Source organism: Equus quagga, chromosome 8, assembly GCF_021613505.1.
Source record: "Equus quagga isolate Etosha38 chromosome 8, UCLA_HA_Equagga_1.0, whole genome shotgun sequence".
Classification (NCBI taxonomy): Eukaryota; Metazoa; Chordata; class Mammalia; order Perissodactyla; family Equidae; genus Equus; species Equus quagga.
In genome coordinates this window covers 26,358,860-26,376,040 of record NC_060274.1, presented here as the reverse complement: position 1 = coordinate 26,376,040, position 17,181 = coordinate 26,358,860, and the positions used below count along the sequence as shown (strand labels likewise).

Below are 17,181 nucleotides of genomic sequence, written 5' to 3'. Positions count from 1 at the left end.
ATAATTAAGTGCTTTTTATAACTTTAAAATTTGAAATAAGTAACAAAATTTGAAGGAATAAGGGATGCTCGATTCTATGTTTTACTATTTTCCATTGTTACAACACTATGGATTTTAATTGTTACTAGTTTGTTTTGCTCAGTAGGTGATTAATATAATATTTAAGAGCAAAAAAATTTAATTTAACCAAAATGTACTTTCAGAATATCTGCATACTGATTTACTCCAAATACTATTATAAAGGCATTAATAAATTCATCACCCACCATATCATACCCCAACCTCGCACAATCACCAGGAAGAGATTCCCATGCTTGCTTGCTTCCATCTCCATCTTTTCAGCTCTTGTTTAAATTTTGTGAACTGCCTAGATCCAGATCTGGGTATTTCCAGTCAGTGAGGGAGAGTCACAGTCAAACTCACAATGAAACAAGGGCTAGAATGTTTCAAGGGCACACAGGGAGGGGCAGCCAGCCGGACCCTCCAGAGAAGCGACATCTGAGCTGTCAGTTGGAAGCATAAGGAGAGGATGCCCAGGCTAGACAGAAGGGAAGATGACTGAACAAGAAGAGAATCCCATGTAGCATGTCCCAAAGGCTGCAAGAGGAAATGGTGCAACTTACTTGAATTTGGGTATCACTGAAATAAAATAAGGGGAAAGGTTGACATAAGACCTAACACAGGTGCCACCAAATCTATTAAACCTTTGCTAAACACCCCAGCTGCAAGGTGTGTTCTCTTCGTCTTTTGCGTGTATCCTTAGCATTGACCATATTCTTCCCAGAGATGGTGCCTTTTCTCGGCTAAGGGAGCGGGATGCAGAGCCATACTAGCTGAGTTGGACGCGGCTCACCCCTGCTGGGAGCACAGCTCTGCCTAAGTCCCTCCCTCTCTAGTAATTAGGTTTCTTTCTCTTAAAAATGTGCATGATGACAACAACGTCCATCTTGTAGCACTGTCATGAGGGTTAGAATAAAGCACTTAACAGCCCATGGCCCACTCCATTAAACGTTGGCCACTGTCATTTGATAATTACTGCAAATGTCTCATCATCTCCAGTTTATTGTAAAGATTCTGACAAGTAGGCACTCCATCTTATTGACCTCTAGCTTCTTCACAATAACTAACTGGTCTGTGAAAATTCAAATATTCAATTCCTGCATTGTTAAAAATGAAATATTAAGTAATGATATTTATTCCAAGAGAGTTAAGAGATTCTTAAATATTTGATTTTGTTGAGAATTATAATAAAAATATAGTGTTCTGTAAAATTTCTAAAGACCTATTTAGCATCATTTTTCTACCACTGACCTTTTTCCTGTGGCCGGATTAAAGGACACTGCTCTGTAAGGACCTCACATGTATGAAATAAGACAGATTTGTCAGCCATCCTCTTCTCTTGCATAGACAGAACATGTATTTGAAAGACTTATTGATTATTATTTCCCAGAACCCAACGATGTTGGCTGTACTGGAACAGGACCCTCCACCAGTTACCTCTGCTACGTATACTAATTGCCTCTATAGCAGAATTTAAAGACACCCATGAACGATTTTACGGCATGACCAAACTATGGGAAAATGCAAGCATCTATTGAAGATTTTATCTAATGACTTTTACTTATAAGAAAGCAAATGACAGAGCAATTCTATTTTGCCAAAGGGAGAAAGAGATAAAATGACTTGGCTAAGATTCTTCAGGAAAGTAACAGCAATTTTTGGAAAGAGAATGTGCAAAAGTATCTAAGTCCTACACATTCTGCCTGGGACCATTCATGAGAGTGAGAAATGAGAATCTTTTCTGAACAAAGGACAACTAAATCCAGTAATTATAGCCACAGGATATTATTGTGGCAAAAGGCAACACATGATCAGATACACACCAATGGGAAGAACCTGTGTGTTAGAGAATGAAGGAAAATACAGTCATGCGTCACTTAATGACGGGGACAACTTCTGAGAAATGCATTGTTAGGCAATTTCGTCATTGTGCAAACATTGTAGAGTGTCCTTACACAAACCTAAATGGTATAGCCCACTACACAGCTAGGCTATGTGGTACTAATCTCATGGGACCACCATTGTATATGCAGTCCATCATTGACCAAAACGTCCTTATGTGGCACATGACTGTAGTTTAATTCATGCAGAATTATTGAAATAATAGCTTCACAAGACAAAAAAGCCTTCTCCACAACATTACACCTCACTCTACTATTGGTTCCCTAGAAGAATACTTGCAATGTACTCTTTTGAATGTTTCTTACACATTTTCCTAGATTTTTCCCTCTAAATTGTGGTCCAGCAGATCCCATGGGTAACAAATATGCTCCTGCAAGCTCCTTCTGCCCATTTTTAAATTTCTGATACAAGGTGAATTACAGAACTGAAGAGGTGAGACCCAGAGCCGAGTGGCTCCTGGTAAGCTCTTTTGCCAAGAAGACCCTCTGATGAGACCCAGAGACACTCCGCTCCAGAGTCTTCCATGGCCCTTCCCTGAGCCAGACCTTTCAGAACCTTATACCTAGGTCTAGAGTCAATGAAAACAAAAGCTTCATTTCCACACTTCTTCCACAAAGATTAGTGTTTTCCTAGTTTGAAACAACCTGATGAATCTCAGAATCACACTCGCCAGGCTCAATGCACAGCCTTCACTCCTGAAATCGGCATCTCTTACGTCTACACTTAACAATGATAAGTGCTCAGTGAGCATTTTTGACACTAGTCGAGGCTGCTGCATGATCTCTGGCCTGACTTTGTGTGTGTGTCTGTGTACATTTACTAGCTGTTCTGCTCGACCGCCATATTGTAGTGTCTTACCCGCATTAGCGAGTATTTCCAAGCTCATCTGACTAATGTTGATTTCTCCAAGATACTAAAGTTGATGAGAGCCGGAAATGTGTCTGTTTTGGCACAAATTATGTCTCTAGCAATTAACACTATACCAGACACATAATAGATGCTCCATCGATATTTGCTGAATGAATGATTGAAAGAATGAAGGAATGAATAAAGAAACTTCTTTACCAAATTATTTGTGTAAAAGAAACTTCTTTACCAAATTATTTGTGTAAGAGTGGGTCATTCTGATACTTGGCTCCATATTATGTTAGTTTTCATGATTTGAGACAAGAGGGCAAAATGACATATATGCTTCATTATATACATTAAATAACTTGTGTGCATTAAAGATTCGCTCCATGTATTTGTTTTATAATATTCAAGAATAATTTAATGTGCCAGTTTCAGCAAGTTGTTTGTAGAAATCAAACAGATTTATTCCTTGACTCTCTCTATGGAATCCCACCTAAAGGAAGACAATTTGTACAAGTAAGGCACAATGAACGCTTACTGATATTTATATCTGCCTTGATTTTTGTTCCTGTGGTTATTTTTAATTAACCAAGATATTGGTCATCACTGGTGATTTATGCCTCTGGAATGTGCCGGTTAGCCACCTCCCTCTGCCGAGAATCTTTCTTTGGAAAAGCCCACGTGGTATCTGGGAGCCGCTCCAGACGCTTGCTTTATCAGTACTCCAGCAGCCTGCTGAGAGGTCTGCAGGCTGGATCCACTTGGAACAGGGCTTATTACTGAAATCCATCATGAGAAGCGTCAGGGCGCAATAAGGAAAGCAGGGCAGGCCGCTTTCTCCCCATCCTGAATTCCTAAGTCGTCGTGTTTAAGAGTTCCAGTCTCTCTGCATCTCCATTTTTTACCATGTGTCAGAGAGTATTTAAAACACCAACACCCTTTGTCTCACTCTTGGCTGCACTCAAGGTACACGGACTCAAAGACCAAATATTTAAGTTTGGAGGGTTCTTTTAAGCACTCACTGTGGGATCTTTGCCAGCCATTTTGCATTCTTCAACTTTGATTGTAGATGCTGGCCAGAAAACCTGCTCGGAGAGGAAAATAAAAGTTGCATAATCTCACTGGTATATATGACAGCTCAACGATCTTCTTCATTTACTTTTTGCTAACAGATTTCCTTAAGGTATTTCTATATTCATATTTCAAAATTATTTCTTTAATTTTATGAACTCATATTAGTAAAGATTTTATTATTTTATTCTAACAATTCTGTTTTTCTTTCTCCCATCAATGTTTCCTTTAATGAAAGCCTTTCAATAATATGTGCCCGTTTACTAACCATATAATATTAAAATAAAGTCATCATTAATGTGCACAATATAATGTATACTTTCCTCCTTTTGATTTTTAGGACACTTTTCCCAACTGCTTATAACACAATGAATTTACATTTATTTTGTTACCTTGGGTTAATATTATTTTTGGTAAACTACACAGCTGGGCTGGTAGATTTACTTAAAACGGACGCTTAGGTACTTCAACAGCTAAAATAACTTGGATAAAATCTCAGAGATTCCCTCTCTGAAATGCTGCGCTGGCTTTCTAAGTCACCTTGGGTCAGGTCTGGAGGTGACGGCTATTTTTTTTAATTGTCAGCCCATTGCTCATTGCTAAAACAATAAATTCAGAAGTCTCCTTGCTGTTATAAGTTTATAATTAATCCATTTTTATTTCTTTACTCCAATGAAGCATGATTCCTTTCCTTGTGAAACAGAATGATAAATATGAGCCATACTTGCTCAAAGAATTGTACATTTAATAATGGTGTCCCTTCAAGGCCTTCTTGGATTACATACAGATGACAAGGTGAGTCTTCCTTTCATCTGACTTTTTTATGCCATACTATATGCTTCTCTTTTTCACTTTCTATCTATGTACACATAGGACGTATTTTCTCATTTAGCTTTAGGTTTTAAATTGTTAAAAGCTATGAAACTAGACAGGGAGAGCAGAATTGACTATATTTGCAGCCCACGAAATAGGTACTAGCTTCCAACTATTTATTGACGTGTGGCCAGTATTTTCTATTTTTCTAATGAAATACATAATTTTTTCATTGTATGCGCATTTTTTGAAGAAAAAGGCACCTAGGAGGTCAGCTTTGCCATCACAAAAATGATATACTTACACTCAGAGGCTCTTGACTTATATTGTTAATATTCAAGGAAAGAACGTGGTCTTTGCTGCCCACGTATATCCGGTCCTGATCTTCATCCATCAATAATATCCTGTAGTCTAAAGGCTGGTGGGACAGGCTGAAGTACTCAGAGGTCTTGGTTTCTCGAAGCTCTGAAACAGTGAACAGCACAGGTGAAATGCACTGTCTTGATTCTATGATTCTGCTGTTTTAATGAAAATTATCTTAAAGAAGCATTTACCAAAAAAGTCAAGCTACATTTTCCTCCTACAATACTAAATTAATTTCCAATAGAGTTAGGTTGGTGGATGTTTTTATTTATTGCCCCTTTGCTGAAGTAAAACACAATAAATCAATAAATGCAATGCTAAAGTTTATAGTAATACTATTTGATTACAACACTATTCACATTTTGCACAAATGTCAACTCAGTGTTATTGCTGGCTGTCGTCAGCTCAAAACTAGTTAAAGCAGATCAACCTAAAACATATAGTAAGTGAGAAGATTGGACAAAAAACCAAAAGTGATGACAGTGTGAATGTCCTCCTAGCGTCTCTTAATGTTCTGGACTCAACAGGTTCTCAAGCGCTGAACTCAATGCATTCATCATCTTAGGACCATTATTTCCTCCTCTAAATATTTACCTTACTCCCTCAACATAATTCTAACTAGTTTAATATATTTTTCTACAAATTGCTTGAAAGCAAATCTACTTTTTCTCAATACTTCTCGTTCACAAGGTAATGTCATTTAAATGGCATTATGCCTATGTATATATCAAAAGGAACAATATGAATTTTCAGATTTTCTCAATCTTTAGATATTTCAGTATCTCAATGACCAGTGACTCATGTTCATTTAATTTCTTTCACATTAAATATGTGCCTATGGAGCTGAACTTTGAAGACAATAAGAAAAATCAATAATCATTAGGGCAGATTCAATTTTCTTTCCAGTCGAAATGCTCCTTTGCACAATTTAATGCTTCTTCATTCAAATGGTTCAGATTTCTCTGTTCTTTCAATTATGATCTTAAGAGAGTGACAAACTCTACAAAGAGTCTGCTCTCAGGGATTACTGCTTCAATGATAAGCTATTTCTAAATTTCTGGAAATTCTTATAGGGCTGTGATTGGACTCGAACCAAAATTGAAAATTATAAGAATTTTTATATGAGGCCATGAACTATAGTCTGCTTGCATGTGGGCCACACCCCATATGTAAAGATAGAGAAGTTGGACATTTAACTTGTTTTCTGGGGACACCAGTTCAGAATGTCTGATGTAACATCCTTCAAGTAGTTTTATATTTAGCTAATAATCTGAAAATATCATGCAAGTAGTATAATGATTACGAAGCAAGGCCGTGGTGCCAAACTTTCTGTGACAATGATAAAGTTACTTAATTTCTCTGTGTCTTAATTTCCTCATTTGTAAAAAATAACACTTTCTACTGAGAGTTCCCATGGAAGTCAACTTAATTAATACATGTAAATATTTGAAATGAGTAACAGATAAAGGATTCAATAAATTCTAGTAATTATTACTGTTAGTATTATCAAGTTTGAATCACTAGTTATAAGAAAGATTTATGGAATTAGAAAAAATAGATACATATTTTCCTATTTTTCCCCTTTTTTTAGTATAAGTAGCTAAGATCCCTAAAATTACTGACACAGAATCTTAAAATATGGTCTCTGATATTCTGTACATAAGACGACAGTAAAGTGTAGGACTTTTTATGTGGAAGAAACCATTAAGAAGTTAGAAAAAATATTTCAGAAGAATCTTGAGAAGTAAATTACGAGAAGAGACAGGAACAAAAGACATGGAAAGATCTTTTAAACAAGAGGCTAGAGGGCAGCGGTGGTACCACGGGCCCAGAAACTGGAACAGCCTCTTTCATGAGGAAAGCAAGAAGAGTGAAAGGATGCCATTCAGGAAAAAAGTCAGCCTCTGCCAGACCAGAGGTCACTGCTGAATTAGGAAAAAAAAAATTCAAGAGTCCAACAAATGTCACTCAAAGGTTGGAAAAGACACAAGCTGCCTCGATTTTGCCTAAAATCGGGCGTGTTTTATAAAGCTTGTTTTCATCCAATGGAGGAGATTCACAGTTGTGTAATTTCTCTGTGAAACATCAGGAGTAGGGTATAGTCAGGGCACAGAATAGATGTCCAACAAATACCTCTTGAATAAATAGCCCTCCAGTGAAATACACAGACTAGAGACCTAAAATGTGACTGAGTTCACGGGCTGGGAGCCCAACCACTGGAGTCTGAATCCCGGCTCTGCCAGTTCATTTCTACGCATACTTGGCAAGGCCCTTTATCCCTCTGTGCTCCAGTGTCTGCCCCTTAAAGTCAGAATAATAGTACCCACGTCGTAGGGTACTGTGAGGTCTAACCTGTTAACACACATCGTGTGCATAAAAGAGTGCCTTTCCTATAATGATGCGGGTTACACGGGTTTCTTGTTATGACTTGGGCCAAGACATAAAGCTTCAGCCAGCAAAGTAAGAACAACTCCTTACAAGGAAGAAAGTATGGAGGACTAGATTGCCTGATTTATACTTATTAATATATCTAATATTTCTTTTTTTCACACGCAGAATCTACTCAAATTATTTGAGCAGGAGAGCAAAATAATAAATCATTTTTAAGGAAAATACTTGGAGTGTGCAGGATAATTTTGGAGGATGTGAGACTGGACAACTAAGAGATGCTGTTCCAGATGTGATGTTGACAAAGACCTGATACGCTAGCAATGAAAAGAAAGAGTGAGGTGAGGAACACTTCAAATACAGGACTTGGAATGACTTTATATGAAGTCGGCCTTGGGGTCAAAGGAGGATATAAATGCCTCCCAAAACTGTAAACTAAGAGTAGGAGAAATGAACGTGCCTTTACTACTTTTCGGGGATCCGAAAGGGAAACTTCTTTGGTTGAGAGATCATTTGAGTGTTGAGAGACTAAATTCAGATCAAAGCAGAAATGTGCCACAAACACATAAAATTAGATAACTAATTTGCCGTTAGAAACATCAGATCTGCAGGTAGAGATTTATGATTCTTCTCACGGATTATGAAGCTCTGAGAGCAGACAGCTCTGGGGAAGCTCTGAGGAAGAGTGAATCTAAAGAGAAAGGCAAAGCACAGAGATGCATTGGTTGTTAGATCCAAAGAGACTGCTCTGTGGTTGAAAGTGAAAGTGAGTCACAATGCACAGGCAGCAGCGCAATGTTGTGGCGAGAATACAGAACTGGGGTCAGACAGCTCCGAGTCGAAGGCCCAGCTGCATCACTTACTAAGCACGTTATTTTAAGAAAGCTACCTCCCTTCTCCCAGTTTCGACTTCCTCATCTATAAATTGGTTGCATTAAGACATCACTCAAAGGATGTCCACCAGCACACAGCAGAGGATTAACGTTGACCCTCTGTCTAACAGATAATTCTCCTTTTCTTCCCTGTTGACAGAGCTGGTCTGTGCCAACCACAGTGGTCCCACCCCCTGGCCAGTGAGTGCTTTAAATATGGTTTTGTGACTAACTCCGGTCAACGAGATTTAAAGGGAAGCCTTCTGCGGGGGACCTGGAAGAGGTTTCCTGGGTCTTAAAAATGGGCATGGAAAAGAGGTGATTTCTTTTTCTGCCTCTGGACATTGGCACGTGAGCATAAGATACTTGTAGGAATTGCAGCCACCAAGAAGACTGCAAGCTGAGAAAGGCAAGCACAAATTTAGAAGAAAAGCTGAGTTTTTTAAGAAATCAGTTAATCTCTGAACCACACCTGGGACTGTTATATCACTGGGCTCCTTCTGTTATATCAGATTAAAAAGAAAAAAAATCCTAGCATTTATTAGGCACCTTGAATTGAGGTTTTCATTTCCTGTTGTCAAAACCCTCATTAACTGATGCAACTTTCCAGTGTTCACAGCCCCTTAACTACCACCTTCTCACCCTTTCTATCATGGTTTCTTTAGTTTGGGTATTTTTTTCAAAATAATCTTTCTTTAAAATTTTTCCCTTCTTTTCCTAATCTATACTGAAATAAAACCAAGAGTGTGATTTCTAGCTGGGAAAATAGTGTCAACTAAATTTTACTCGAAAGTGACAAAAAATGGCAGTTCTCCTCTTTACCTGTTTCATTAGAAAATAATAAATTTCTTGCATGAATTCAAATACCAGAGGGAGCAATAACTGCATTAACTTAAGACCTTTCTGGTCCAAGGATTTTACCTATTTTTCTGAGCCATAAAGCTATCTTCAAACTTAATTACCTGTAGCTCATTGACAGCTGACAGCTGTTAATGGAGGAAGATTTACTTTAGAAGGGCCCCAGTCAGAAGGCTAGAAGCCAGGCGATTTCTTTCAAATGCTATTTAAATTGCTGTTAGTAGCCATAATTGAACTTCGGAGCTTGAGAAAAACAAGACAAAGCAAAATATTTTTTTTTAGAATAAAGAGATGAGTTCAAAGCATCGAGGATTTTTATCTATAAAAAGAACGCCTGAACCATCCATCATTTTGGTTAAATGTAGATCCAACTGAAGTGAATGAATAATATAATGATTTGGCCACAGTTAGAGAAAACTGACTGATTTAATGAAGTGGTTACCGAGAGAGAAGGAAATTACAATTCCTTCTCTCATCTAAACAAGTCAAAGGGTGGCACCGTCCTGCTCGTCTCTAAATCTTAATCATGATGTCACCCTTTTTGTAGCATTGAAGGTACAGCTAATTGTGTTATTTCTCAGGACACACTCAACTGATTGAGAAGGAACTCTGTCTGAAGGTATGTGGCAACAAAAGATGCAGTGGCCCCAACTAAGTCCCTGGGAAAATCTCCTGGGAAGCGGTACAAAAGAAAAAAAAATTACTGCATGCTTCTATTCGGAAATGCACATTATCATAGAGTTCTATGATGGAAAATTACTGTAATGCCTCCCATGCCAACGTTCCCCGAGAGAAAACTTGTAGCTCAATATGCCTACCTGGGATTCACATATTGACACGGACTTTTCTTTGTAACGGAAGCTATTGTGAGCCTTGAGAATTTAACCAAGGCTGAGAGAACAATACGTTCCCCCAAAATATAAACCCTAGCAACGAAAGCTTCTGGGTCCAATTGAATATCGTTGATATACTGCTGTAGCAATTACAACACAGGTTAATGCACAGTAATATATCGTCCGTAAATAACACTCTAAGGACGTTAAGACCTAACCTTTGTTCTCTGTTAAACCAGTCAGTGATCTTAACATCTCTGAGCAACCAAGTCAATAAGAACTCATTCATGTGCTCAGAAATCTGATCTTGTGGAGGAGGGCGGCGAGTCTAGGGTTCTCTTTTATGAATAATAGATTCTGTTAAACTACTAAGTAGGGGAACGCATTTGCTCACAATACTACATTATCTTCAGCCTTTTACAGATTTCAAAAATGGACAAAAGATTACTTGATTGAAAATCGATTCCCAGGGGTGTCTCTATTAGAAGCATCTGCAACAGCTACTCATTAATTATGTTTACAGTTCATGATGTGCTATTAATTGATGGGTTCAATACATATTTCTTGAGCCCTTATCATAGCAGGCTAGACACTTTGCTCAAATAAGAGGACACAAATATGAAGACGCCATGCCCTTACGACAATCCCAAATCTTACCTTACATTCTGCTATTCTGTTTGGCTAGCCCGCCAGGACATTCTCAGCATAAACTTTGGCTCTCCCTCTGGCGGAATGTGCATCTACAGATTTCGAAGTAAATCCTCAGGATATCTCTTACTTCAGAGATATTGCTACTGACAGGATAATTTCCTCTCCTGAATGTCTTATCTCAGAAGAATTTTAAGTAGAGTGGACTTAGACAGCCACGCTCTCCCTGAGGCTCACTGCTTAGAGACGGGGTTAGACACTGAACTTCACCCATCCATTTAGGACTGACAGACAGATAAAGACAAGGGTCGTGACCCTCCAACAGCCTGAAACCACAGCTCTAATTCCAGGGCAAACAGAGACCAGAGGCATGTGGTTGAAACCACATTTGCTCAAAAACGACAGCCCCAAATAGCTACCCCGTGTGGGTTTACCAGTAGGAGTGTCTGTTCTAGATGCTTTATAAACGTATTTTATTTAACTGGCATTCAAAGCCTTTGGGTTAGGCCTTACTATTATTCCTGTTCCACATAAAAAGAAACTAAAATTTAGTTGATTTGGGCAATCTCACCAAAGTCACACAGTAATAAGTAGAAGAGACAAGAGCCAGAATTCAAAGTAGGGTGAGTTCCTCAACCTGTGAACTCAATCTGATACCCTTGTGTTTTTCTTTTCTCTTTTTTTTAATTGAGGGATAATTGATATTGGTGCAGCCAAAATCGAAAACAGTATGAAGGTTCCTCAAAAAATCAAAATAGAACTGCCATGGAATCCAGTAATTCCACTTCTGGGTATTTATCCAAAGAAAATGAAAACACTGATTTGAAGAGTTAAGCACCTCTATGTTCATTGTAGCCCTATTTACAAAGGCAAGATACAGAAACCATTTAACTGTTCATTGATAGATAAATGGACACAGAATATGTGAGATATATATATATATATATATATATATTACATAGACAACGGAATATTACTCAGTCATAAAAAAGGAACAAAATCTTGCCATTTACCGTAACATGGATGGACCTAAGGGTATTATGCTAAGTAAAATACAAATACCGTATGACTTCATTTATATGTGGAATCTAAAAAACGACACTTGCTTGTTTTTCAAATCAGACAGACAACTTCAACACTTATTTGTTGGGTTTCCATCACAGTCTTGCCCTGCAGATGAGTCTGTGCAGTATCACATGTAGTATAAGAAATGCCTCAGCCTCATGCATTTTCTTTGCTGGTTTGGAGAGCAAGATGGCGGGTAGGGGGTGGGTGGAGACCACCCTCCAAACAACTTGAGAATGATCAAATTCTCAGCGACGTTGTTCTCACTAAACCATCAGAGCAAGTCGGAGAACGAAAGTGAGATCAGAGTCAGACACCAGACACCACTTCACGTAGAAACAAAAGGCTCGACTTCTCTCTGTTTTTTGATGGATAGGCATGATTGACCAACTGGAAGCAAAACGCCAAATGGATGAAGGAAGGAATAAGGGAAAAACAGTTGTATTCAGTGAGCCTGGCCAGGGAAGGGCAACAGTGCCCCAGAAGCCCAGTTTGTGGCTGTTTTACCAGCAAAACTATCAATAGTGCCCACTTTGCACTTTCAAAAGATTCGTGGCTTGGGTATTAAATCATATGGTCACTCTACGTTTAAGCTTCCTCTTCTTATCTTAAATGGTTTTCCATTATTTTTAGAACAAAATCCAAAATTCTTAATACGGCCTTTGAGGCCTGCCACGATCTGGTTGGAGATAAACTGAACTAGGAAATCTCCGTCATCACTGTTTACCTATTTTCTTTGTGTTTTTGCCCTTCTGGCCTTCCTTTCACAACCTCAACCTTCCTTTCTCTTCTCTGCCTCAGGGCCTTTGTACGTGTTATTCTTCCTGCTGAGAGGATTCTTCCTGCATGTTTCTAGCGCCTACTCATGACTCATGCAGTAGTTTCAATGTAATTGAAGTTGGACTGCTTCATAAAGGCTTCCTCGATCCTGCAGATGAGGTCAGGTCTCAGGTCTGCTGATCTTTGCTCAATTTCCCTTTGGGGTTTTCTCTTCTCTGAAAGGCTGTCTGGAAGATCACATGAAAATGGTCTAAAACACCACGGGTTGGGGGGCTGGAGCCTGCGCTATCTGACTTGCTAGGACCCCCCGTCGTCTTCTGTAAGGTTTGCAGCTGAAACTGCCTCTGAGATGAGACAAAGTTCTTTTCACATTCTCCCCATTTTTCTCCTATACTGAGCTTTAGGAGCTCTTAATCTTGGTGAATTAAAAATTATGAGCATGAACTAATAAATTGAGAAAAAATGGTATAGAATTTCAAAAATTAAGGTTTTCTTGATAATAATTTATTATTATTAAAAGGTAAAGTATGGGGCAAAAGGGCCCTGTTTTGGAATTAACCACCTAGCTCCTCCGTTTGCTGACACAGAGCCTGGTGTGCTCCCTCCTGCATCTCCCTGTGCCCACCCACCTGAGGTCTTGTATCTACAAAATAAAAGGAAGAATGAGATTATTTATTAACCAAAATGATCTCTGTAGCAAGAAAAATGTCCACAAAAATAATTCCTTTTTCACTGTTTACAATCATTATCTACTGCTGTAAAATATCTGTAAAGCTAACGTAATCCCTCATATTACTACAAATCACTCAGGGAAAAAGGCCTCTTTAAAAACCTATCTTACGTGCCTGCTGGCCATCTGGATATCTTCTTTGGAAAACATCTGTTCAGATCCTCAGCCCATTTTTTGATCCAGTTGTTTGTTTTTCTGTTGTTGAGTTGCGTGAGTTCTTTATATATTTTTGATATTAACCACTTACCAGATATATGATTTCCAAATATCTTCTCCCAAATAGCAGGTTGTCTTCCTGTTTTACTGATGGTTTCCTTTGCTATGCAGAAACGTTTTAGTTTGGTGCAGTCCCATTTCTATTTTTGTTTGTTTGCCTTGCCTAAGGACACATATTCAAAAACATGCTGCTAAGACAGATGTCGAACAGCAGACTGCCTATATTTTCTTCTAGAGTTTTATGGTTTCAGGTCTGACATTCAAATCTTTAATCCATTTTGAGTTAATTTTTGTGTATGATGTAAGATAATGGTCTACTTTCATTCTTTTGCACGTGGCTGTCCAGTTTTCCCACCATTTATTGAACAGACTTTCCTTTCTCCATTGTGTGTTCTTGGCTCCTTTGTCAAAGATTAGCTGTCCATAGATAAGTGGGTTTATTTCTGGATGGGGATGTAATTGGTGCAGAAAACAGTATAGAGATTCCTCAAAAAATTAAAAATAGAAATACCATATGATTCAGCTATTCCAGTTCTGGGTGTTTATCCAAAGAACACAAAAACACCATTTCAAAAAGGTATGTGCACCCCTATGCTCACTGCAGCATTATTCACAATAGCCAAGACCTGGAAACAATCTAAGTGCCCATCAAGGGATGAATGGATAAAGAAGATCTGGTATATATACACAATGGAATACTACTCAGCCATAAAAAGATGAAATCTTTCCATTTGTAACAACATGGATGAAGCTTTAGGGTATTATGCTAAGCGAACTAAGTCAGATGGAGAAAGACAAATACTGTATGATTTCGCTCATATGTAGAAGATAAAAACAACAACAACAAATAGTCACATAGATACAAAGAACAGATTGGTGGTTACCAGAGGGAAAGGGAGGTGGCAGAAGGCAAACGGGGTAAAGGAGCATGTGTGTACCCTGAGGGATGGTGACTAGACTTTTGGTGGTGAACACCATGTGGTCTACACAGGAGTCAAAATACAGTGATGTACACATGAAATTTATATAACATTATAAACCAATGCTAGCTCAATAAAAACGTTCTAAAAATAAAAACCTACCTTAGAAATATAACCACAGTAACACAACTGTGTCTTTCCTGGAAAAATGAAACTAAATCAAAACCCAAGACATCCCCCACACACCCAAAGCATATTCCTTTTGTGTTGTGTGGTTCAGTCAACTGGAGAATTATAAATTCTGACTTCCCTTCCTCGAGCTCCCTTGGGCGACATGAAAGCAGACTTCAAAGACCTTAGGTGCTCATCTTGAACGGGAGGTGGCGGCCGGATTCTATCTCAGAGTATGAAGAACATACAATCACAGGCTACCTCAGATGTTTTGAGAGCCTGTGAACTGGAAGGGAGTCATTTCTGGGAAGTGGAACCAAATCTGAATCTACTGCTAAGCGGCAGAGGACAGCACGGATGCGCTGAGCGTCAGGGTCAGTGCTGGTCCCACTGTCAGGAAGGCCTTGTTTTCAGCGTCCACTTGAGACATAAAGAAGGGAAATAACCTTGTGGAGAGGGAAATGCTGCATCTGGCACCTCCTGTATAGAGCTCTTGACACTTCTGGAAAAGCTCCTTTGGGACAAGGTGTTCAAAAACAGTGGATCCAAGATGAGAACAGTAAGTCTGAGGTGGCAAGCAAAACAAAACAAAGCAAAACAAAAGGAGGGGGACACAACAGCAATTAGTGTTATCATGAAAAGTGCAAACTAGGGAACTTCTACTAAATGTCATATTATCCTGTCATTGTAATTCTTTACGTAGAGATTTGGAAAACATTTTCTCATGCTGTTAAGTTTTAAAAATGGGCTATATTCAATATGAAAACAACTGTTAAAAATTCTTCACAGAAAATAAGACTAGGAGGGAATATTTTTAAATACTAATACTAAAAGTCCTCGGGTGGTGAGACATAGAAATGCAAAGACAGGGAGACAACACGTGCGCAGTGGGCAGCGGTGAAGAGCTGACACGGTGTATAGTGCCAGCAAAATCCCAGAGAACAGAGGATACAGCAGACCCCACTCCCCAACTCTAATCCCCAAAGCGACCATCATCATATGTAAAGATCCTTACAGGAGCATTTAACCCTTGTCTATCACAAAACTTGTACTGTTTATTGGTTTTCCATGCTTTCAATAAAACTCCCTTCGGATACACTGTGGCCTTCCAGTGGGAACTTGTAGTCAGGGTGCTTGAGCAGGAGGAGATTCCACGTGTCAAGTGAGGTCTCTTGTCCCACCCCGCCCCACAAAGTTCTCTGACCCTTCCTGCCACAGTTCTCTAAGACATAAAGCTCACATTTTATAATGCGTCAGGCTTTACACAAAATAAAAATCTTCCTTGAGGCATATATTTATTCAATCATTTAATAGATAGTATATGAGCCACGGGCTAGGTAAAGAGATGAAAATTCTTGGACTCCCTTCTCAATGGGATAGTCTGAAGGGCTGTACACCAACAACTGTAGAACAAAAAGATGACTCGGGAAATTAAGGGAGCATTGAAGAGGAGAGAGAAGTCTTCCTGGAAATAACAGGGAAATCTTAAACAGAAGCAAGTGCTTGACCTTATTTCTTCATTCAAGAAATATTAGTTGAGCCACTCCATCTATTCAACTCATAATCGCAGTAATAAACGCACAGAGTGTGGTAAAGAACAGGATAAGTGTTTAAGGCAAGGGCAGCTGCTTTCCATCAGGGGTCAGAAAAAGCTTCTGTGGGGAAGTGTCATTAAGATGTGACCAAAAGGACAGATATGAGTTACTAAACAGAGAAGCATTTTCCAGGGAGTGGAGATAGCTTCTGGAGAAACCCTGAGATGGGAGATTCAAGGATGATTAGCAGTTTTTGGTGTTGATAAAGAAGAGGATTCGGGCAGGCTTTCCTAAGCACCAGCAAAGAGTCAACCAGCATGGAAACATGCAAATTCCTCAATGTTGCATAAGCAACATTCAAAGATGCCAACTCCTTGTACAGCCAGACAAAGGGGTTGGGTTTTTCCAAAGTTGCTCGAGGTACCAAATAAAAATCTGAAACAACACGTGACATGACCACTTGCAAGTCTGTTAGAAAAATAATTCTGCTGACGAAGAGTTCTCAAGAGCAAGATGATTTGATGATACACTCATAACTGAATAATGTAGAATAAAAATACTCTGTATAACTAAACTATAAGATGTCTGCACAGAAATAAATATGCACAGACAGAAGTCTTGGGAAAAATTCAACTTGTTCACATACTTCTTCATGATACGTTCAATTAGAAATAAGAGTTTGATAATACTGTTGGCTCAATTCTGTCACTTTAAAAAACTGTAATTATTCTTTACTCAAGAATCAAGCAGTGTAAACTTTCCTTACAGAACTTTATGATTTAGATATATTCTCATACAGGAATCTGGTATGAGAATGCACCTAACAAAATGCTGAACTAGACCAGGAAAGGAAAACCAGTTATCACTAACTGGAAAACAGCTACGTATTGCCAACATTTTTCAGTCTAGATTCTTTCAGAATGATGGCAGACCACCCACAGCTTTCGGTAAGACAGACAATTTGGAATTTAACAACCCAGCTTCCCCCACCAACCAAAATTCTTGGACTCTGCTTTCACTCGATGCATTCTTAAACCCATTTTCATGTGCACACAGGAAAAATATAATCAACTGTATACCATAAAATCCCAAATCTAAAGAACC

The 17,181-nt window shown here is 38.7% G+C and overlaps 1 protein-coding gene across 3 annotated transcripts in view; it reads right to left on the bottom strand.

Annotated features, from left to right (window-relative positions):
* SEMA3C (semaphorin 3C) overlaps nt 1–17,181 on the bottom strand; it is a 165,017-nt gene that overhangs the window by 75,082 nt on the left and 72,754 nt on the right. For all 3 annotated transcript variants that reach the window (XM_046669556.1, XM_046669554.1, XM_046669555.1), the window contains exons 3-4: nt 5,003–5,163; nt 3,837–3,899 (exon numbers count right to left, since the gene is read on the bottom strand). In XM_046669556.1, coding sequence (XP_046525512.1) covers nt 3,837–3,899; nt 5,003–5,163 — 224 coding nt within the window. The remainder of the gene's footprint in view (nt 1–3,836; nt 3,900–5,002; nt 5,164–17,181) is intronic.